At 38.6% G+C, this 20860-nt stretch overlaps 1 protein-coding gene and 1 pseudogene across 6 annotated transcripts in view; one reads left to right on the top strand and one right to left on the bottom strand.

Annotated features, from left to right (window-relative positions):
- The window catches only part of LOC104611708 (LOW protein: PPR containing protein), a 41845-nt gene extending 21887 nt beyond the window's left edge, over nt 1–19958 (top strand). The window contains exons 3-5 of one of the 6 annotated variants that reach the window (XR_016079520.1): nt 18366–18407; nt 18529–18591; nt 19042–19179. Coding sequence is in view for 2 of the 6 variants with exons in the window: in XM_010278883.3 (XP_010277185.1) it covers nt 19042–19238; nt 19322–19414 (290 nt within the window). In the remaining 4 variants the exon portion in view is untranslated. Of the gene's footprint in view, nt 1–16195; nt 16391–18365; nt 18592–19041; nt 19239–19321 lie in introns of those variants that run through there. The other 5 variants (XR_016079521.1, XR_016079519.1, XR_016079522.1 and 2 more) reach the window with 5 other exon arrangements.
- Nucleotides 3939–16189, bottom strand: LOC104611741 (cellulose synthase A catalytic subunit 4 [UDP-forming] pseudogene; annotated as a pseudogene).
- Nucleotides 19959–20860: the final 902 nt, after the last annotated feature.

The raw sequence follows: 20860 nt of genomic DNA, 5'->3' as shown, positions 1-20860 counted from the left end.
GTTCAATTATCTACTTTGGAGTGTAAGAGTTGTCAATTAAGAAAGCATTATAGACAGTCTTTTAAATCAAGTAATAAAAGAAATACTTCTGCTTTTAATATTATTCACACTGATGTATGGGGGCCATATTAAATCCCTTCCATGAGAGAATTCCGTTACTTTCTCTTGTTTGTAGATGATTATACATGATATTCTTGGATATATTTGATGAGATCACATGATGTTCTTAACTTAGTATGACAATTCTACGAGATGGTTATCACACAATTTGGAGTGAGAACTAAGGTTTTTAGATCAAATAATGCCAGAGAGTACTTTGAGAAGGACCTAACCACATATCTCTTAGAACATGGTGTAGTTCATCAGAGCTGTTGTGCATATACACCGCAACAGAATGGAGTTGCTGATATGAAAAACAGACACATTGTGGAGGTGGCAAGGAGTCTTATGGTGTGTGCTTCAATTCCTATGCAGTTTTGGGGAGATGCAGTTCTTATAGCCGTACATGTGATTAACCGTGTTCCTTCACGGACTTTGGGGTTTAAGGTGCCATTTAGCCTCATTTTTCTAAATAGAGAGATATTTCATATACCTTTGAGGGTTTTTGACTGTGTTTCTTTTGTTCACATTCTTGGCCCTCATCGCAAGAAATTGGATCCTAAGGCCAAGAAATGTGTTTTTCTTGGGTATGCTCAGAACCAAAAGGGGTATTGCTGTTATGACCCAGTGTCGATGAGCAGATTTGTCACTATGGATGTTACCTTTTTTGAATCCACATTCTTCTTCTTGAGTGGTTCTCCTCAGGGGGGGAGTTTTGGGGAGGGGAACTCAATCTGTTCCTCTTCCTATTTCTGTGGTGCCTCCATCAGTTTAGCCACCACCTACACCATTAGTTCAGCCAGCACCTGCACCTCCAGTTTCATTACTTGAGCCACTACGAGCAGCCTCACAGCAATATCAGCGCCGACAGATGATGGTTGACTCCACACATCCTCGACCCACACCACTCTCTATCAGTCCTTCTGAAACTCTAGATTCAGCAGATACAGTTCCAGGTATTCCTCTTGAGCCTGTTATGTTTTCTGATGATAATGTTTTTGTCCCTAACACCATTGTTGCAGCTGATCCCACTGACCTTGATCTTCCCATTGCACTTCGTAAGGGGAAGAGAAAGTGTACAATCCACTGCATTTCACACCATCTTTCCTACAGTGCCTTATCACCCTCCTACCGTGCTTTTCTTTCTTTCCTGGATTCTGTGTTTATACCTAGGAATGTTACTGAGGCTCTCTCCAAACCTGAGTGAAAAACAACCATGCAAGATGAGATGTATGCTTTGGTCAAAAACCAAACTTGGGAAATAGTTGATCTCCCCCCAGACAAGGAGATAGTCGGATGTCGATGGGTATTTACAATGAAGTTTAAGGCCGATGGCAAGATAGAGAGGTACAAGGTAAGGTTGGTAGCAAAAGAGTATACTCAGACCTATGGTGTTGATTATCTAGAAACCTTTGCACCAATAGCTGAGATGAGTTCAGTTCGTATTCTTTTATCTCTAGTAGCCACCTATTCATGGCCCTTGTTCCAGCTTGATGTCAAAAATGCTTTCCTCAATGGTGATTTATAGGAGGAGGTATATATGGACATTCCAGTAGACTTTTATGAAAATGTCGGTAAAGGAAAGGTGTGCAGACTTAGAATATCTCTGTTTGGACTGAAACAGACACTTAGGGCTTGGTTTGATAGGTTTAGAGGGGCACTCATCCATTTTGGATACACACAGACACAGTCTGATCACACCCTCTTTGTGAAGAGGAGAGATGCTTTGGTGTCAATTCTGATTGTGTATGTGGATGATATAGTGGTGACAGGAAATGATCTAGAGGAGATTGATGATCTCAAAAAATCATTGCAACGAGAATTTGAGATCAAAGATCTTGGTGAGCTCAAATACTTTTTAGGGATTGAAGTTGCAAGATACAAGCATGGGATCTTCATTTCACAGAGAAAGTATGTACTTGACCTACTGCGAGAGACTGGGAAGTTGGGGACCAAACTAGCAGACACTCCTATTGATCCAAATCACAGAATTAATGGTGTGGATGGTGAATTGGTAAAGAATGTGGGGAGATATCAAAGAATGGTAGGCCGACTGTTGTATTTGTATATGACACGACCAGATATTTCTTATACTGTCAGTGTTGTGAGTCAGTACATGCATGCACCTCGGGTTCAACACTGGGAAGCTATTGAGAGAATACTTGCATATCTGAAAAAGCACCCTGGAAGAGGCATTCTTTTTTCAAATCATGAGATCTGATGATTAGATGACAGGAGGTCTACATCAGGAGTGTGTACTTTTGTAGGTGGAAACTTGATCTCCTAGAAGAGTAAGAAGCAAGCGATTGTGGCAAGGTCAAGTGCAGAGGCTGAGTATAGATCCATGGCTCATGGTGTCTCAGAACTTCTTTGGGTTAGATCTCTTTTGAGTGAGATTGGGGTGAAAGCAGAGGAACCTATGATGTTATACTGTGACAATCAGGCTGCAATCAATATTGCCCACAATCCAATTTAGCATGATAGGACAAAACACATTAAAGTTGATAGACACTTTATAAGAGAAAGGGTAACAACCGGAGGAAGTTTGTTTGCCTTATGTCTCTTCAGAGTTGCAGCTGGCTGATGTCCTCACTAAAGGAGTGGCAAGGAACAAGCTTGAACATGATCTACGCAAGTTGGGAATGTGTGACATTTACTCCCAACTTGAAGGGGAGTGTTGAAGATTAATTAGTTTTATGATCTTTTTCTGAGTAGATGTTTTATGTTAGTTGTTAGATAGGAGTTGGGGACCACAGTAGTTATGTGAGTCCAAATTTTATTATGTTTTTTGAGTGTTATATATGTTGTTTTATGTTTTGCCGCCCTATAAGAGCATAGTTGTCTTTGTACTGTTCTATTATTTTAGTATAAATAATAAGTGAAGGGGGGGGCGACCAAATTATTGCTCTCTTTTCTTTCAACTTCTCTTCTTCTCTTATTCTCCTTCTCTCTTCCTTCTCTCTTCAAGAAATTACTTTCTTTCATATTTTTTAATTTAGCAGATTTCTACTCATTGCAATAAAATATCTTCTTAAAAGGCAATGGGAGTTATAAAACCATTATTTTTTATGTGAGAAATAAGAATTCTAGACCCTAACATAGACTTGTTCGGGCTTGCCTCAAGGGGCGTGGTACAAAGGCGATTCATAGAATGAAGAATGCAATATGTTTTACATCACATTAGCTACTTGAAGCAATGCAATTAAGGAGAAAAAGTGATTGTGGGTTTTACATGCTTGAAAATGCTTTATATGTTTGCTTTTATTTTTAAATTTTCATTTGAATATGCTTTACCTGTTATGTTTATGTATTTTAATTTTAGATAATAGGTTTTTTAAAACATTTATTTTAATTTTAAGTTTATATTCTTTATTAACATTATGCTTAATAATTTTTGAATTTTTTGCATTTTTTTTAATTTTTGGCATTTTTTTTGAATTTTCTGACTTTTTTTTTGTAATTTTGCACCTTTTTTAAAAAGGTGCACGCCTTGCCTTGCGCCTTGTGCTTTTAAAACACTGAACTTGACAGAAGCCTTGGATCAAATACCAAGAGACCACTTATAAAGACTGTTGGATCATGCTCTTGCCATATTGTTGCATTATAATTTGATTATTGGAAGCTTTAATGAGACATTTATTGCTTTGTAAATAGCACTCCTGAGTTTCTTGTAACCCATTCTTGTTTTACACAAAAACCGGATTGATGGATGCTAGTATGATATGAAGATTAAGAATGGTTAGCAGTTCTAACAAATAAGAGATCTGGCATTATTGCTATGCTCAAAATTGGGAGAAGATCAGCCCTTAAGATTCAGTTCGTAGCAGGTAACCACAATGACTATTTTTTTCCCACTCAATTATTTTGCAATGTTATCTTAATAATTATCACATACAATTCAATGAGTAAACCCACTCCATAGAAAACCAAAAAGTTGAGTTCTTAATCATTTTAAACCTTACAGTCATCATGCTTGCCCTTGGAAAAATTTGACCAAACACTCCTTTATAATGAAAATTTGTTTAAAACTTCTCTTGAGGAAATGGAAAATAAATCATCTTGATATTTGTGAAGTTCTCTTAATATTGGATTTCATCAGTTTTCTGGATGACTGTTTATTTCATTGTCATCGATTCATGCATGTGAAGGAGTAGAGTTGACTTGATTACAAGGATAAAAACTAGGAAAATGATCTAGATGAAAATACGAGCTTGGAACTATGCTGCATGCTTAAAGGCCCCCTTGGGAGGGCCGAAGCTTTGGTTCAGCAGCTTTTACTGAGTGGCTTTGGAGAAGTAACTAAGGCTGTCTTTGGTTTGAAGGAAATGAAGGGAAATTTTGGAATATTCCAAAAGGTTCCAAATCTTCCCTTGTTTGGTTTGATCACAAATGAGGAAAAGGATGGAAAATGGGAGGATTTAAAATCATGAAAATGAGGAAACGGGGTCTTTCCATTTTGGTTGGAAACCACTTCCCTCAAAAATGAAAGTAAACATGAGGGAAAAAAAATCGAGAGCCTCTCCTTCGATCGAGAGCTTCCTGCTCTAGAAACGACAGTGAATTGCATATAGAGAGTAAATCAATTCACTGAATTCCAGCAACTAGACGTGAAAAGCAAAGGTAAATTCAAATCTGAAACTTGCAATCAATCTTCTTCTTTTGTATGTTTCAGCTGGTTTGAATCTGAATTCTGAACCTTTCTTCCATTTTGCAATGCGTATCGAGGATCATTAGCATAGGTAGAGTTTGCCGTTTTTGTTGCAAATTCAGTGGTCTATTTCATGTGATTTCAGTGGTATGTTTCATGCTTGTCTTCCATCCTCTGTTGTGTTACCTGGTATGTTTCATGCTTGTCTTCTATGCATGCTTTAAGCTCGACCAATTGGTTGTCTTGTGTCATTTCTATTGTTTTCTGGCATATGCAAGAGGATGGGAATTCATGAAACTCACTTTGTCCTGACCTTATCTCCTCTGGATCTCCCATGAAACCTCTCTGGCACAATTTGGCCAAATTAATTCATAAATCAATCTAGTGCATTACCTTCTTGATACTAGCAGAAGGTGCAGATCCATTACCTTGATCTGGAACCAAATCTGGAGAAGAAATAAAACACCAACAGTCTGAAACATTAGGTATAAGTAAGGTGTTCTTCAGTGAGGTGCATGCCTTGCTTTAAATCAATAACAAATATAAAAAGGAATTTATTAATAGCAGAAATAAAAGATAAATAGGATCCTACATCAAAGACATGCTTGGAATATAGGAGACCAACTAGCCTAATGAACTGTTGCATTGAGATCAACAAGTTATCCACTTGCAACTTCAACCCCTTCTCAGGTAAACTTGTCTACTAACTTTGAGCAATTGTTCTTCATGATGGCATGGTCGGGTAAAATATTAGGAATTTTGGACAGCATTAGATACTAACTTTGAAGATGTCCTGACAAAGATCAAGCCCAGAATTTTGCATTGACTTGGATAAGGTTTCAGCTTCAGTAAGATTGAATGGTGAATAGTGTTCTTATTTTCTGAACTGTGTGACTTGGATTGAATCATATTCAGGAAATGCAGAATTGCCCAAGTAAAATCTCTCTAGGCCATTGGATGTCAACTAACTTCCTAAGCAAGAAACATAAAAGAGAAATTTGTACATGGTTTAGAGCTAGTGCAGCAGTTTTATTCTTTTTCTTTGCTTGGACAAAAGAAAACTATTAAAATCATAAGAGACAAGTTTATCCCACATTCATTTATCAAAAAAAAATAAAAAATTTCTCCCACATTCTAGGTAGTCGAAATGCAATTTCACCCCACTTCCTCAACATGTCATCCACTTTGTAGGTCACTACCTGGAATTTCTTTCTTCCCATAGTGACCAACATATTGCAGCCCTCAATCCTCTCCACATAGCCCTTCCTCTTTTCACACGCCACCTGAAAAAAGAAGGGGAAAAAAGACTCTACATGTCTGATGATTCCCAAACCCCCTTTATCCTTGGGCTTTCTAACTTGATCCCAATTAATCAGGTGAGTCTTCCTCTCCTCACCTAGGTCCCAAAAGAAATCTCTCATGTAATTTCTAACCTCCTTGCTACTCTACAGGGTATTCTAAAGGTTGAGAGGAAGTAAATAGGGAGGTTTGCCAATGTGGCTCTAATCAATGTTATCCTTCCACCTAGAGAGATATAATTCCTCCTCCACAGAGCTAGCTTCATAGCAAATCTTTCAATGACTGGCTTCCAAAAACCTTCTGACCTAGGGTTACCACCTAAAGGTAACCCCAAGTAGCTAATTGGCCAACTTCTAATCTCACATCCCAAAATCTCTACAAATCTATTGAGTTTCCCACCTCCAGATTGACCCCTACAATGCCTGTTTTGGTCCAATTTATCCTTAACCCTGTCACCCCCACAAAGTTATCCAATATTAGCTTTAGGTTAACCACTCCTTCCTCGTTACCTCCCTCACAAAAGAAGATTGTGTCATCTGCAAATTGAAGGTGGGTAACAACCACTCGATTTCTACCTATCCTCCACCCTCTAAACAATCCTTGGAAATCAGCTTTCGCCACCATTCTGCTTAACATCTCACCCACTAAAGTGAAAAGAAAAGGGGATAAGGGGTCTCCTTGCCTAATTCCTCTCTCAGCCAGAAAGAAATCCTTCGCTACTCCATTAATAAGAACCGAATAATGAACAAAACTTAAACATCCTCTAATTCAAGATCTCCATTTGGTTCCAAAACCCAACATTTCTAACATTTGAAGTAGCACTTCCCAATTAACCATATCGTAGGCTTTCTCTAGGTCCACCTTACACATCAACCCTTTTCCTCTACCCTTTCTTTTTTCTGCAACACACACCAACCCTAGGTGCCATTTTTGTGTAAGGCATTAATTTCTTCTTTCATTGCATCTGCCCATTCAGGTTTGGATAAAGCTTTTGCCACATTCTTAGGAACAGAAATACTGTCAACGGAGGAAAGGAACACGATATGAAGGTGAAATATGATCATAGGACACAAAGTGAGAGATAGGATGATTAGTAGTACAAGATCTAACACCCTTTCTCTTAGCAATAGGAACATCAAGACCATTAATAATAGGGGAATCGATATCAAGAGGTTCAGGCATATCAATGGGAACAAGTGTACCTAGTTCATGAGGAGGATCTGCCTCTCGAGAGTTTGATGGTGTTGGTTGCATAGTTTCAGGTTCCATGGCTCTTGAACTCTATTGGCTCTTATGGCGGTTAAGGAAGACACGAAATGGAGGATCAGGAAGATGAGGTAATTGAGTCTGAGTTTGGGTGTGTTTCTCATCCTCAACCCTACTCTCCCCCTAAGGAGAAACCGAGAAAAAAGGTTGACTCTAAAAGAAGGATACATCCATGGAGACATAGTACTTGCGTGAGGCAGGGTCATAGCAACGGTAACCCTTTTGAGATAAAGGATAACCAAGAAAAACACAAGGAATGGCACAAGGATCGAGCTTACCGTGAAAAGGGGACAAGTCATGAACAAAGCATCGACACCCAAAGACACGCATTGGAATAGGGGACAAAGGAGCCGTAGGAAACAAAAGTTGATGTGGGGCCTTATACTCTAGTAACCGAGATGGCATACAATTGATGAGATATGCAACACACATAACAACATCCATCCAGAAGCGTTTCAGAGCATTCATATGGAGTAATAAACCACGAGCTACTTCAAGAAGATGATGAATTTTCCTTTCAGCGACACCATTTTGCTAGGGTGTCCTAGCACAAGAGCTCCAATGAAGAAAACCACACGAAGCAAAGAACTCTGTGAGATCACTATGGAAGTACTCCTTTGCGTTGTTTAATTGGAAAATTGAATCTCAGTTTGGAATTGAGTAAAAATCATGTGTTGAAAATCTTTCACAATCTTTGGCAATTAATCTCTACATCGCATAGGATAAACCCATGTATATCTAGAGTAGTCATCAATCAAAGTAATGAAATACTTATATCCAGTCCCAGAAGGTAGAGTAACAAGGCCCCAAATATCAAAATAGACAATACGAAACAAAAGTTTAGATCTTTTATTTCTTAAAGGAAACAAATTTCTACAATGTTTGCTCAATTGATATGTCTAACTGTTATGGGCCCGGGAATAGGATCTCGTCACGGGTCGGTCCACGGGGAAAACCTCCTGTTTTCCCTTGTCCCTTCTTGATGAACCTATCTTGGTGCCTTTGGTGATTTGTTCAAGAGATCACCAACTCTCCTAACTCACTTCTTTAACTGAATATTCAATATCTTTGTTGACTGATAGCAGCTCCTTAAATAGGAGATTACAAGAGTCCTAATCTTAGGGAGACTCCTTGCTGATTAGGGAGACTCCCAGTTCTTATCTTGCTAAGGATCAGATAAGCTAGTCCTAATCTGATAATCTACTAACAAGATAAGATAAGCTAATCCTAATCTGATAATCTACTAACAAGATAAGATAAGAGCAATAGAATAAGATAAGAACAAGCAAGATGACTAATCTAATCTGGATGAGACTGCTGTTGCCGAACTTGGTAGGATGAGAACCATTGGATCACTGCTGCTGCTGGCGGTGGGTCAGGTTCCTGTTGCTGCCGGCGGCGATGGTATGTCTTCCCGAGGAATGCGTCCATAACATTACTCCCCTCCTGGACTACGAGCTTGTCCTCAAGCTCGAACTCTGGATATGTGGCGTGGAACTCTGCCAATGGGAGCCATGTGGCTTCGGCCGATGGTAAATTACACCATTCTACCAAGACTTTAACAGCAGCACCAACAAAGAGCTTAGCTGACTGATGGGGAAGCTCAGTTATCATCAGGAAACAAATTGCATAAGATGTTGTTCTGAGGTCCTTCTTGAGAGCCATCAATCCCAAATAGGGGGCCCCATGAGCCATAACCATTGTTAATGGCATCCGATATTCCAGCAACAACTCCAACCATGTTCAAGATAATCAGTGTTGTAGGAGGAATGAGAAGTGTAGTCCATTTGAAGAGGTACAGTTCACCAAACTCTGTATCATCTGCAGCCTTTGAAGTTACAGTGAAGTTGGTGTCAACTCCTGCAAGAACTTTAAGAAGGCCTTGGAAGACGGCAAAAAGATGAGCTGAGACACCTCCTATCACCCAGAATTGTTTATTGCACCACCAATCCTGAATGCTAACACCGCTCCATCGGAGCTCAAGCACACCAGTAGCTATGGACAGGAAGAGGGCAATGAACCATATGCTAGCAAGATTATTCAGAGTGGGAATGATGAACTTTCCAGTGAGAAGACAGACAGCAGGAATGATGCAGTAGGCAAGCAAAGGAATGGAAGTTAAAGGGTTAACAATGGTGTTAGTATAGGCCAACCTCTCTAACCATTTTAGTTTTCCTCCATAGCCATACCATAGAGGGCAATACCGACTAAGGAATATCTCAACTGATCCAAGAGCCCACCTGAGAACTTGGTGCAGACGATCTGAAAGATTTATAGGAGCTGAACCTTTAAATGCAGCTAGTTTAGGAACACAATACACTGACTTCCATCCTCTGCAGTGCATCTTGAACCCTGTTAATATGTCTTCTGTGACTAAGCCATAAATCCATCCAAGCTCTTTTCCCCATTCAGTTTCCTCTTCATAGCCACAGCTAATAACATGAATAGCCTCCTTAATGAGGGTTGTGTTGTTGGTACCCTCAGGAAGACCACCTTCTTCCATAAGTGTTGAAGCAATGAAGACAGGTGACTGTCCAAACCTCTTCTCAAAGTTTTTCTGAGACATGAGAGATGATTTCTCTAGTTCATCGTATCCTTCAAGCCCTTCTCCAATCTCTTCAAGATCAAGGATAGGGGCAGAGCCTTTCTTGGAATAGTCCTTTGCCATCACTTTCGTCTTCTTGCTGTCAAACCCTCCAAACAAACTTCTTTCTCCCTTCTTTGATTTCAGCTTTTTCCTTGATCCACCATAACAACAGCAACACCAAGAAGGCCAGCAATCACAAGTCATCTTTGGTCTCTTTTCAGACACTGGTGGGTCATAGCCATACAATGCTTGCCTGTTCAAGACACAACCAGTTCCAACGTAGACTGGTCCTTGGATCCCATCCAAGCCTTTCTTGTTGATATCAAAGAACACTATATTGCGATTAGCGTATCTATCATGGCGATCAATACCGTCGAACCTCTGTGGAAACTGGACATAACATAGCTTCTTTCCAAGCTGAGGATCCATCAGAAAGCACATGGCTTCCCTTACAGCCTTGCTGTAATTCACATAGAGTGGAGGTGGCAGTAATTCTGCTAAATTATGCTGCTTTAATTTCTTTGTATGCAGAACCCCTAGTTGGTGTTGGACAAGCAAGGATGCTTATTTCGGGAGACTTGAAAGGAACTTCTTTCGGTGTGCAATGGTCTCCATAAGGCTTTTCTTGTGTTGCTCCAGTTTCTCATGAAGTTTGCAGAGTTCTTTTCGCCGGAAAAGCTCAAAATGAAGCCGCCTTAGCATTAGGTCATGTGCACTGTCTTTTGATAGTACAGATCCTTTAATATCTTGAGGGGCTGAACTGAAAAACTCTTCCTCAGGCACAAGTTCAATATCCGGATACTTTGACTTGAAATCTTTGCGCACCTTTATGGCTTTCCCAAATGAATTTTCTCATACATCAAATTGTGAAGCTGCAATGTAGTGAAATCTACTGGTGCCTTAGCACGTTCTGTTTCTGCTTTAACACGATCCTCTTCTAGCAATATAGAACGATTTACCTTATCCCGGTCATCTGTTCGTTGATTCCGAAAAAACTGCTCGCAGCGATACAGCCAGCCTAAGGGGTCTCCATTGCCGTTGTACGACGGGAATTCCAGCCTGCTGTACTTGGGGATGACTGCGGCTACCGGGGCGATGACCTGCTGTTCGCCGGACGACTCCGTCAAGTCTGGTCGGTGGCTGTTTGTGGTTACAGCCCCTTCTGGATCCCTCTCCTTGTTAGAGAAATACGATTCCAGCAAGCGTCACAGCTCCCGGACATCGTCTTTGACCTCACGAACCTCCACGCGGGTTTCCACAAGCCTATGCTCCAGTTCGTGGACCTTGGATGATAGCTGCTCCAGATCTCCCATGACGGTAGGCTCTGATACCAAGTTGTTATGGGCCCGGGAATAGGATCTCGTCACGGGTCGGTCCACGGGGAAAACCTCCTGTTTTCCCTTGTCCCTTCTTGATGAACCTATCTTGGTGCCTTTGGTGATTTGTTCAAGAGATCACCAACTCTCCTAACTCACTTCTTTAACTGAATATTCGATATCTTTATTGACTGATAGCAGCTCCTTAAATAGGAGATTACAAGTCCTAATCTTAGGGAGACTCCTTGCTGATTAGGGAGACTCCCAGTTCTTATCTTGCTAAGGATCAGATAAGCTAGTCCTAATCTGATAATCTACTAACAAGATAAGATAAGCTAATCCTAATCTGATAATCTACTAACAAGATAAGATAAGAGCAATAGAATAAGATAAGAACAAGCAAGATGACTAATCTAATCTGGATGAGACTGCTGTTGCCGAACTGGGTAGGATGAGAACCATTGGATCACTGCTACTGCTAGCGGTGGGTCAGGTTCCTGTTGCTGCCGGCGGCGATGGTATGTCTTCCCGAGGAATGCGTCCATAACACTGACACTATAAATCACTAACTGACAAAGACTTAAATAACTTAGGAAACATAAGCTTTAAAGACTCAAGTGAAAGATGACCAAGACGACTATGCCATAAGTAAGCATGACTCTCACTAGATGAACTTAAGGACTCTGTAGCTACAAGACCGGCTTTGTTCTCCAACACATAGAGACCATCCACCATGCTTCCTCTACCAATTGTCTTCCTCGAGGCCAAATCCTGAAACACACATGAAGTAAGAAAGAAGGTCACTGAACAATTCAAAGAGTGAGTAATACTGCTAATGGAAAGTAAATTGATAGGTAATTTAGGAACATGCAACACATTAGAAGGGTAAGACCGAAAGGAAGGGAGATGGTTCCTTGACCGGATATGGTGGAGAATGATCCATCAACTAGTCTCACCTTATCTCTCTCAGAGAGGAGACTATATACTTGAAATAAAGTTGACTTACCAGTCATGTGGTTTGAGGCTCCAGAGTCAATTATCCAAGGGGAATCAGATGTATGAGATGACACATGGAAAGTAGTGGTAGTGTTACTTGATGTAAACGCAAAGGAGGTAGGAGTAGGGCCAAAATCCATTTGGCGAAGTGTCCTACCATATAATTCCAAGTGGTCACGAAAGGAGTTGATAATTTCTTCCTTGGAGTCAGAACTAGAGTGTCACTCTTGGGGTACCATGGGACTAGTCTCTTGAGATGCCACATTTGCTGAGTTATATTTCTTCTGACTTTGCTGGGTTGGCTTCTTACTCTGATCAGATGTTGATTTCTTACTCAATTCCTGAGCCCATTTAGGCTTGCCATGGAATTCCCAACATGTGTCTCTAGTGTGCCTGGACTTCTGATAGTGGGTGCACCAAAGCTTGTCATCCACTCTCTTATGTGAACCAACCCTTCTTAAAAGGGCCTTCGACATTTGAATTTGTACCTCCTCAGAATGCTAGTGCAACTGGCTCCCCCTCTATACAATTCATCACACTTCTTCTACTCTCTTCAGATTGAACTAAGGCATAAACTTCCTGAACTGAAGGTAAGTTCTTACTTCCTAAGATTTGTACCCTCATAGACTCATATGTAGGATTCAGCCCCAAAAGAAAAGCAAATACTCGTTGTTGGGAGACAAGTGACTTGTAGGCCTTTGCATCTTCATCATACTTCCAATTCACATTTTGATAATGATCCAGTTACTTCTAGGTTGATGTCAAATTTGAGTAGTACACTGAGAGACTCCTCTCCCCTTGCTTGCAGGTGGAGGATTCAACTTGTAATTGGTATATCTTTGCATAGTGCCTCTACTCTGAATAGGTAGACTTCGCTTGTTCCCATATTTCACAAGCTGTTTCAGCCCACATAAATGTCTTCCTTATTTGTGGCAGCATGTAAACCAAGAGCCATGACATCACCATACTATTTTCTTGATCCCACCTGTCATGTTCAGCACTTCCAAACTTTGGTTCCTTCACTATACCATTGATATACCCTATTTTCCCCCTAGCAGTAATGTGAAGTTTAATTCCCCTAGACCATTCAAGGTAGTTTAGTCCATCAAAGGGAATTACAGCCATGGGGAAACTCATATCCATCCCCCCACTCATTCCGTTTTAACCTTCTGAAATCCCAGAAATTGCAGAATTCTCAAAGGACATGATTCAAGAACACTTTTCAGTTTCAACACACAATTTAAGATCCTTGTTGTCGAGGCGACGCCTAGGCGACAAGGCACCCTTTGAGGATCGCCTCGCCTAATCGCCAAACAGTTTTGTATTATGTATTATAAAATACTTTTTTATTCTTTATTTTTTGACATTATAATTATAAAATAGGCACTATTGAACGAAAATATTCATTTTGTGTGTTTATATACTAATTTCTTTTTATTATTTTCTTATTTCTTAGGGTTTAATCAATATAAACATTGCTAAATGCTGTATTGAACCCCCAAAGACTTTTTATTAGAAAATGCTACACATTTTCTTTTCTTCTTTTCCTATAACAAAAATAAGGGTTCAGCCTCTATATTTTTTGAATTTTCTTTCCCTTCTTCTTTTTCTTCTTATGAATATGTTGATTTTCTATACTTTAACATGAACTCTATACTTTTCTTATGAAAATTATGAATAATTCTTAAGGAAATATGGTTATGGTGCCTAGGGAACTACCCTAGGATCTATGTTTCCTACATAAAAAAATCCGTCGCTTCGCCTAGGCGACTAGGCAACAAGGTGCCCCCGTCGCCTAGCCTCGCCTTGGCACCTTGAAAACTATGCTTAAAATCTCTCCTAATACCCAAAAAGGTCCAAAAAACACACTAGAGATGCAGTCCACATGCACACACTCTGGTCTGAATACAATCTGAACACAGACCAGCTCCAATTCTCTTTAAAAATATTTCAGGTTGATTTCAGCACTGCACAAGTTTAACAGTCCCAATCCACCAATTTTCCAAATCACCTAAACACACCAACTACTAGGAGAGATCACAAAGCAGTGAAGTCACACCCAAACTTGGTAAAAACAGATCATTCATGACCTACAAGTAACCCATTCTCAGGTACAGGATCACATGATCCACAGAAAAAAGGTCTGAACCTCACAATTCCTCTGACTGCATTCAGCAGTCTTGTTTCATAGGGTTTTTCTTGGTACACGACCAAGAGAAAAGGAAAAAAAAGGTAAAGCAAACTTGTACCAGTCGTAGGTCAACTTCCTTGATCTCAGTTGAAGAAGACAGCAAGGTAAAGAAGAAAGAACTAGTTCAATCTGCTCTCAGACCCAGTAGAACCGCTCTGATACCATATTAGCAGAAGAAAAGAGAAGAAATAAGAAAGAAGAGAAGAGAGAGAGAATAGAGAAAGGAGAGAGAAGAGACAGGTTTGGAGAGTACTAATCAGTCTGGCGGCGCTAGCTTATGTTATTATATATAGGGCGACCATAAATAAAAGGGAAAAGACCCTTATGCCCCTGTTGTAGTCAAAGTACATAAACAAAGGAAAAAAGGCTATTTTAACCAGACCAAACAGGCCCTAACTAAGCAGAATACAATCATAAATATAAAGAAAAACATTCCAACACGGATGATGTAGAAGTGTATGTATAATACACAGACACATGCGTATATGGGAGTGTGGATTTGATGGTATTCTATAGCCTATTTGCTTTTAGTTTTTTGAACCATTCAAACCCAAAAGAGGGTATCATGCTTGCATGGGTTTGGCTGTGGACCAAGCAACTTGCCATCTGGGCATTATTATACAATATATTGAAAAAAGCTTGTTAGTACCATAAAGCAGGGGAGATAATTACAGGACCATGGGGTTTGTGGTCCTGGAATCACAGTAACCAATTATGTTCTGCAATTCCAGGTTTGTATTGGACATTTATATAACAGATGGCAGGCAAGAGAAGGAAGAGTTCCATTTTGAGTTAGGATGTTCAATAGACAAAAGTTTGTTCAGTAAATAAGGATGTTGATTGAAATCTTTATTACTTGTATTATGCTCTATTTTTGTGTTTCTTTCACATTTATTTGTAGAGTCCCAAGTTAATTGTTATAATATAACCTTGGGCCTGGAACCACAACTAAAGGGGAGAAAACTTACTCATTTCCATATTCTTTTCGGTTTCCATGGGGTGTTTTGGTTCTGTTGGGTGTAGGGGCTAGTAAATCTATTCGGAAGAATTGTTCCCATTAACAAGTTGTTGAACTTTTGTCTTTAGGGTTCTCTCAATGTACAAGTTATGTTTGTAATTCTATGGAAATCACATAACAAATTCCAGTCCAAAATAAATTGTAGAAGTGACACTTTGGTATTCACTATTCATGTGGGTCTTTGGCAATTTCTTTAATGATCTAAGATCCAACATTGTGTTAGGAAAATGAAACCATCCAACCAAAAAATCTGGCAACAATTGTCTACAGCAGATGGCCATTTGATCTTGGATGTTGACTTGTAAATGGCATAATCTGGCGAGGCCTAACTCTGGTTCTTGATCACCAATTTATTTGTGCTTACTGAACTTGAGTCGGTTATGTGTATGAAGTGAAGTTTTTGTTTCCCTGAAGAAGTCCTTTGTTAGAGAAATACAAATTGTATATTTAAGTAGAAATAAGTCATGAATTTTTTTGTGATATTTGAATTCTCATCATGGAAACTGTTCACAGAACCACCTTAATGGTGGGTGGATGTATGTTTGCTGAAATGATGCATTACAGGTAACCACGATGAATGCATAGGTTATTGTATATATGTTTAGTGGTATCAGTGCTGTAGAAATGATGATCTAATGAATTCTTTTGTATTTGGTAGGTATGCGTCTTTAGTGTCACATGTCAGTCACAGTAGCTACTGATAACATTACAAATGCCACATCTTAAGCTTGTACTGTACTCACACGATCTTGTAATGCTTGTATGTCAATTGTAGATTTATTTTAGAATCATGTATGCCAGTACTGGGGCGATATGTCAATTCTCTCCCTAGGTGAATCAATTAGAGGAAAGGAGTAGACAATCCCAAGGGGACACTACAGCACCCAAAGTGTCACTAAAAAAAATGCTTTTGATATTCAGGAGTGCTCAACCCCAAAACTAAAGCCAGTGCTTTTACCTTTGGTCATAGGTAATACTTTTTTCTGTGAGAGAGGGTTTCCTATGTTGGAATGGGTCTTTAAATATGGTGTACCTATTTAAATCTATTGTTTTTGTACTCGTTCTTTTTTGTCGAAGTAAAAGCAGCACATGAGAAGATGATGTCTAGTAACGTGAAGGCTTCCTATTCATTGCGTCACAATAATCCCAGCAAAAACCAGATAAGACCTATGATGAGTGAGAGAGAATACTTGGTTCCGTTCCTACTCAATCTCTAGTGTAGCTGAAGGGTGTGAACCTACCCATCTGCTTTTGGGCACATGGGTTGTCTCCAACCTTAGTGACACAGCTTGAGTTCTATTCTCAGCATCTTCCTTTATGGCCTTAGGGCCAGAGATTATAACTTCTCGGTTGTAGTAGCCTCCTCTTCCCTATTATTTATTTATTTATTTTTCTTGAGAAGTAATACCACGTGCCCTTTATGCACTAGAAGTGGAATCCACCATTGGATATTTGGATGGCCTCATCTGGGTTGTATAATAAGGCCCAATGCTGTGCTGCCACTTGTCTTAAGTGCACCCATGGTGAGCATTAAATACATAAAAATAAAGAAAATTTGAACCAAAACCAGATCAGTCATTAATAGGTCCACCACTGACCACACCAGTAACCAATTTGGAGTCTATCATGTTGAGCTAGATGTGTGCAGCATGATTGCTGCTTCTGTTTACGTAACAGAACTAGTGAACATCTTAATAAAAACCTATTATTGAGATCTGTAAATGTATGAAAGCCTTCAATGAATCTATCAATCTTTCAAAATCAAGTAGAGTTGCCACTGGCCCCACTGCATATATCATTATAGAAGCTCCACTTTTTTTTTCTTTTCTGGTTTCCCATAAACTTAAACTGATAGTGTTGATTACAATAAATTTAGTTTGTTGAGTTGCTAGCTTACTACTATGCTTCTTGTTTATTCTTTGATATTTCGTTGCTGATTGCTTCTCTTTATATTGTTGTTCTGTTGTTTTTATACGTATGGGCAGACGGGTATTTTTGGCATTGTACAACTTTTATTTTTTATTATATAAATAGATTAAGAAATGGGCTGCAAATAGATTTTTTTTTGCTTCTCCTCCATTCTTTCTCATATCCTCATCTTTTCTACTTCTCTTCTAGTTCTCTTTATGAATGTATGTAAAAAAAGAGACAAAATGGGGCATTGACATACTTTCCTTTCTAAATTTCATTTTGTTTTGGAAAAACAAAAGTTATGAAAAGCTTGACATCATCCATATAAGGGTCATATAATTACATCCTTAAATAGTGGTTTTAATATGAGGATTGATGTTGTATAAAGTTAATCCTTATATCTTTTGTTGAAATTTTTGAATTTTTCCTCATTGAATGTGCTTTAGATGGATAACTTGGTTGATCTCATGTTGATTGCAATTGCTGGCAATGCTTCTTCTGCTGCTGCAGCATGCATTGCCTTAGTAGATGAGTCTTCGAATTATGTTGATAGAGAACTATCCATTAATTGAGATGCACAAACAAATGATTTATTGAAATGCCTTTATCATATAAAGGAAATTTATTGTTATAATCAACTTAGAATGGGGAAAGAGTCATTTGCAAGGTTAATAAAGATACTTCATGAGTCTGGTAGGTCACATGACTCAAGCAGAAGTACTGTTGAAGATCAAGTGGCAAGGTTTCTTCATATCCTTGCCCATAATGTGAAAAACTGAACAATGGGATTCCACTTTAGCCAATCTGGGGAGACTGTGAACCATCATTTTAATCAAATTCTTAATGCAATGTTAAGTCTAGAGGATAGGTATCTCATCAACCAACTGGTGAAGTTGCACCAAAGATAGAGATTAGGAATAGGACAGACTGTTGGCCTTATTTTAAGGTAACAATTCATCATTTTTATTGTTTTGGTTGACATATTAGGTATTATAAAAACAAAGGTTCATATGGAACTTTTTAATGAATGACAGGATTACGTAGGAGCAATTGATGGAACGCACATCCCTATGAAGGTACTGATTGCAAATGTTACTAGGTTTCAAGGACGCAAAGGTTATTCTACCCAAAACATACTAGCAACATGTTCATTTGGTTTAAAATTTACGTATGTCCTGCCTGGATGGGAAGGTGCAGCATCAGATTCTTGTACGTTGAGGTCTGCTCTCACTAGAAAACACAAGCTTGAGATGCCTGAAGGTAGTAACCCAAATCAGCTACTAGTTTTTACCATTTTTGTTATAGGCAATGTTGTTAAAAGAGTTTTTATCAATAGGTAAATTCTACCTTGTGGATGTGGGGTTCACATTGAAGATGGTGTTGAACCCGAGAAAGAGGATGATGAGAGACAAACAAAAAGACATTCACATCGTTTAAGTAGGAATATGGCAATGAGATAAGGAGCTCGCTTAAGAAAAGAAATAACAACAAAAATGGGGGAAGATTATCAATTACAACACTCTCAGTGAAGGCGCTGATTTGATTTTTGTGATTTTTGTGATTTAAAAATGATATTATGTAAACAATGATGTTGTCACATTATCTTTGTTTGCATTTGTTAGAAAATCATTGTTGTGTGTTGACTTTTTTTATATAATTTCTATTATATTAGGTTTATTACATATTTATTATTTGTTTGTTATGTCTTAGATATGGAAGGACAAGAATCAAGAAGTCAGAAGCCTAACATGACTTGGACACTAGAAATGGACAACTATCTAATTGAGGCACTTGTCCAACAAGTGCATCTTGGGAACAAAATCGATAAGTTAAGGGCCCTGCTTAGTTGGAATGATCAAACACATACAATAGATGTTGAACCTGAAGTCTGGAATTCCTATGTTGAGGTATGTGCTTTTATATAGTGCTTGGATTATGTTTCTTTTGTTATCATTGTCTAATGTGATGAATTGATTTCTTTTTTTCATAGTCTCATCTGAAGGTGAGACAATATCATAGGAAAAAAATTGATAACTACGATGATTTGGCACTTATTTGTGGAAATGATCAAGTTACCAGATAACATTGATGATGATAGTCAGGCTCCCACACCCTCAGATGACATTGATGATGAAATTGGAGATTCTTCATTACGATCAGGAGCAATAGATCCACCATCATCATCAAAAGGGAAAAGGAAACTTGAAATTAAAGAAAAACTTGGAGAGGTTGCAGAAAACTTGCAAAGGCTATTGAGCATGAATATGGATTGTTTGATAGAGATGCTCTCTTCCGATATGTTATGAGATTGGAGGGAATATCTACATCATTCTTGTTGAAGGCATTTGATTTTTTATCGGATGACCGGTTTCATGCCTTGACATGTTATATGATTATGCCAGAATTGAAGAAATATTGGTTGGTCATAAAGTTAGGAGGCCCTTTTTTATGTTAGTATTCCATAATTGATATGGGTCTATGAGCTTACCAACCTTTTACCTTATAGTTTGACATGATAATTTTGGTAAACTTTTTTTTCAATGGTTTGAACTATGTTCTTTGATCTATTCGTTTGATTGATTAGGCATGACAATTTTAATATACTTCTATATAAATATTTATATACATTTTTTTGTCCTCTTAGAATGGAGATTAGTTAAAGAAATAGCTAAATATGAGCATATCTTTCATGTGTAATTGTTGTGGGACCCATGATGTTCATTTTAGATGGGGCATGTGGGTCTCACATGTTTTGGCTATGCATTTTTCATTGAGTTTTTATATATGATTGTCTCATTATTTTTCATCAAAATTTGATTATTAATTTTCCATATGTTTTCCTTGCCTTACCAAACAAGGGAAAATTAATTTTCCTACCTTTTCCATTGGTTAACCAGACAATGAATTGGGAAATTTTTATTCTTTTCCCTTCCCCTCCTTTCCTTCAAACCAAACACAGCCTAAAAGAAACTTCAATGGAAAGCACTTTATTTCTTTTTTGGTTCAAGGATTGAAAATTTGGGATTTTTGGATTTTTTTTGCTGTCCTGGTGCCATGGGAAAGTCCTCCAAAATGGGCACAAAGAATAAAGGCTTTCAAGGGTTTCTTGAAGGCCCATGAACATAGACCCATTCAAAAGCCCAGCTTGAAAGCATTATTTAAGCTAGCTGTCCATCTTATACTACTCTGTAAGATATTAGAAATAATTTCTCTGATTCTACAAGTATTATTGAGTCTTGAATATTTGCTAAACTTTGGAAAATATTTTCTTTATCCTCAAAATTTTTCATGTGAAAGATTTGTTTCTTTAGGATGCTTTCAAGATGACAAATATCTGCTTAGTTGCAGTCATTGTGCTATCTAATGTTTAGGAAGATCAAAACTTGGTATTCCTAGAAGTAGATAAACTGTTTTCCCTATGATTACCCCATCTAATAACTTTTGGAAAGGAATGAAAGTTGAGTTTCTTATTTCCAAAACCTAACAGCTGCATCCATGACATCCCTCCTTCCGGTTAGAAGGCTCTGGC

Source organism: Nelumbo nucifera, chromosome 8 (assembly GCF_055504915.1).
Source record: "Nelumbo nucifera cultivar China Antique chromosome 8, China Antique-T2T, whole genome shotgun sequence".
NCBI classification, from domain to species: domain Eukaryota; kingdom Viridiplantae; phylum Streptophyta; class Magnoliopsida; order Proteales; family Nelumbonaceae; genus Nelumbo; species Nelumbo nucifera.
The sequence above is the reverse complement of the archived record's forward strand: the minus strand, read 5'-3'. Positions and strand labels throughout refer to the sequence as shown.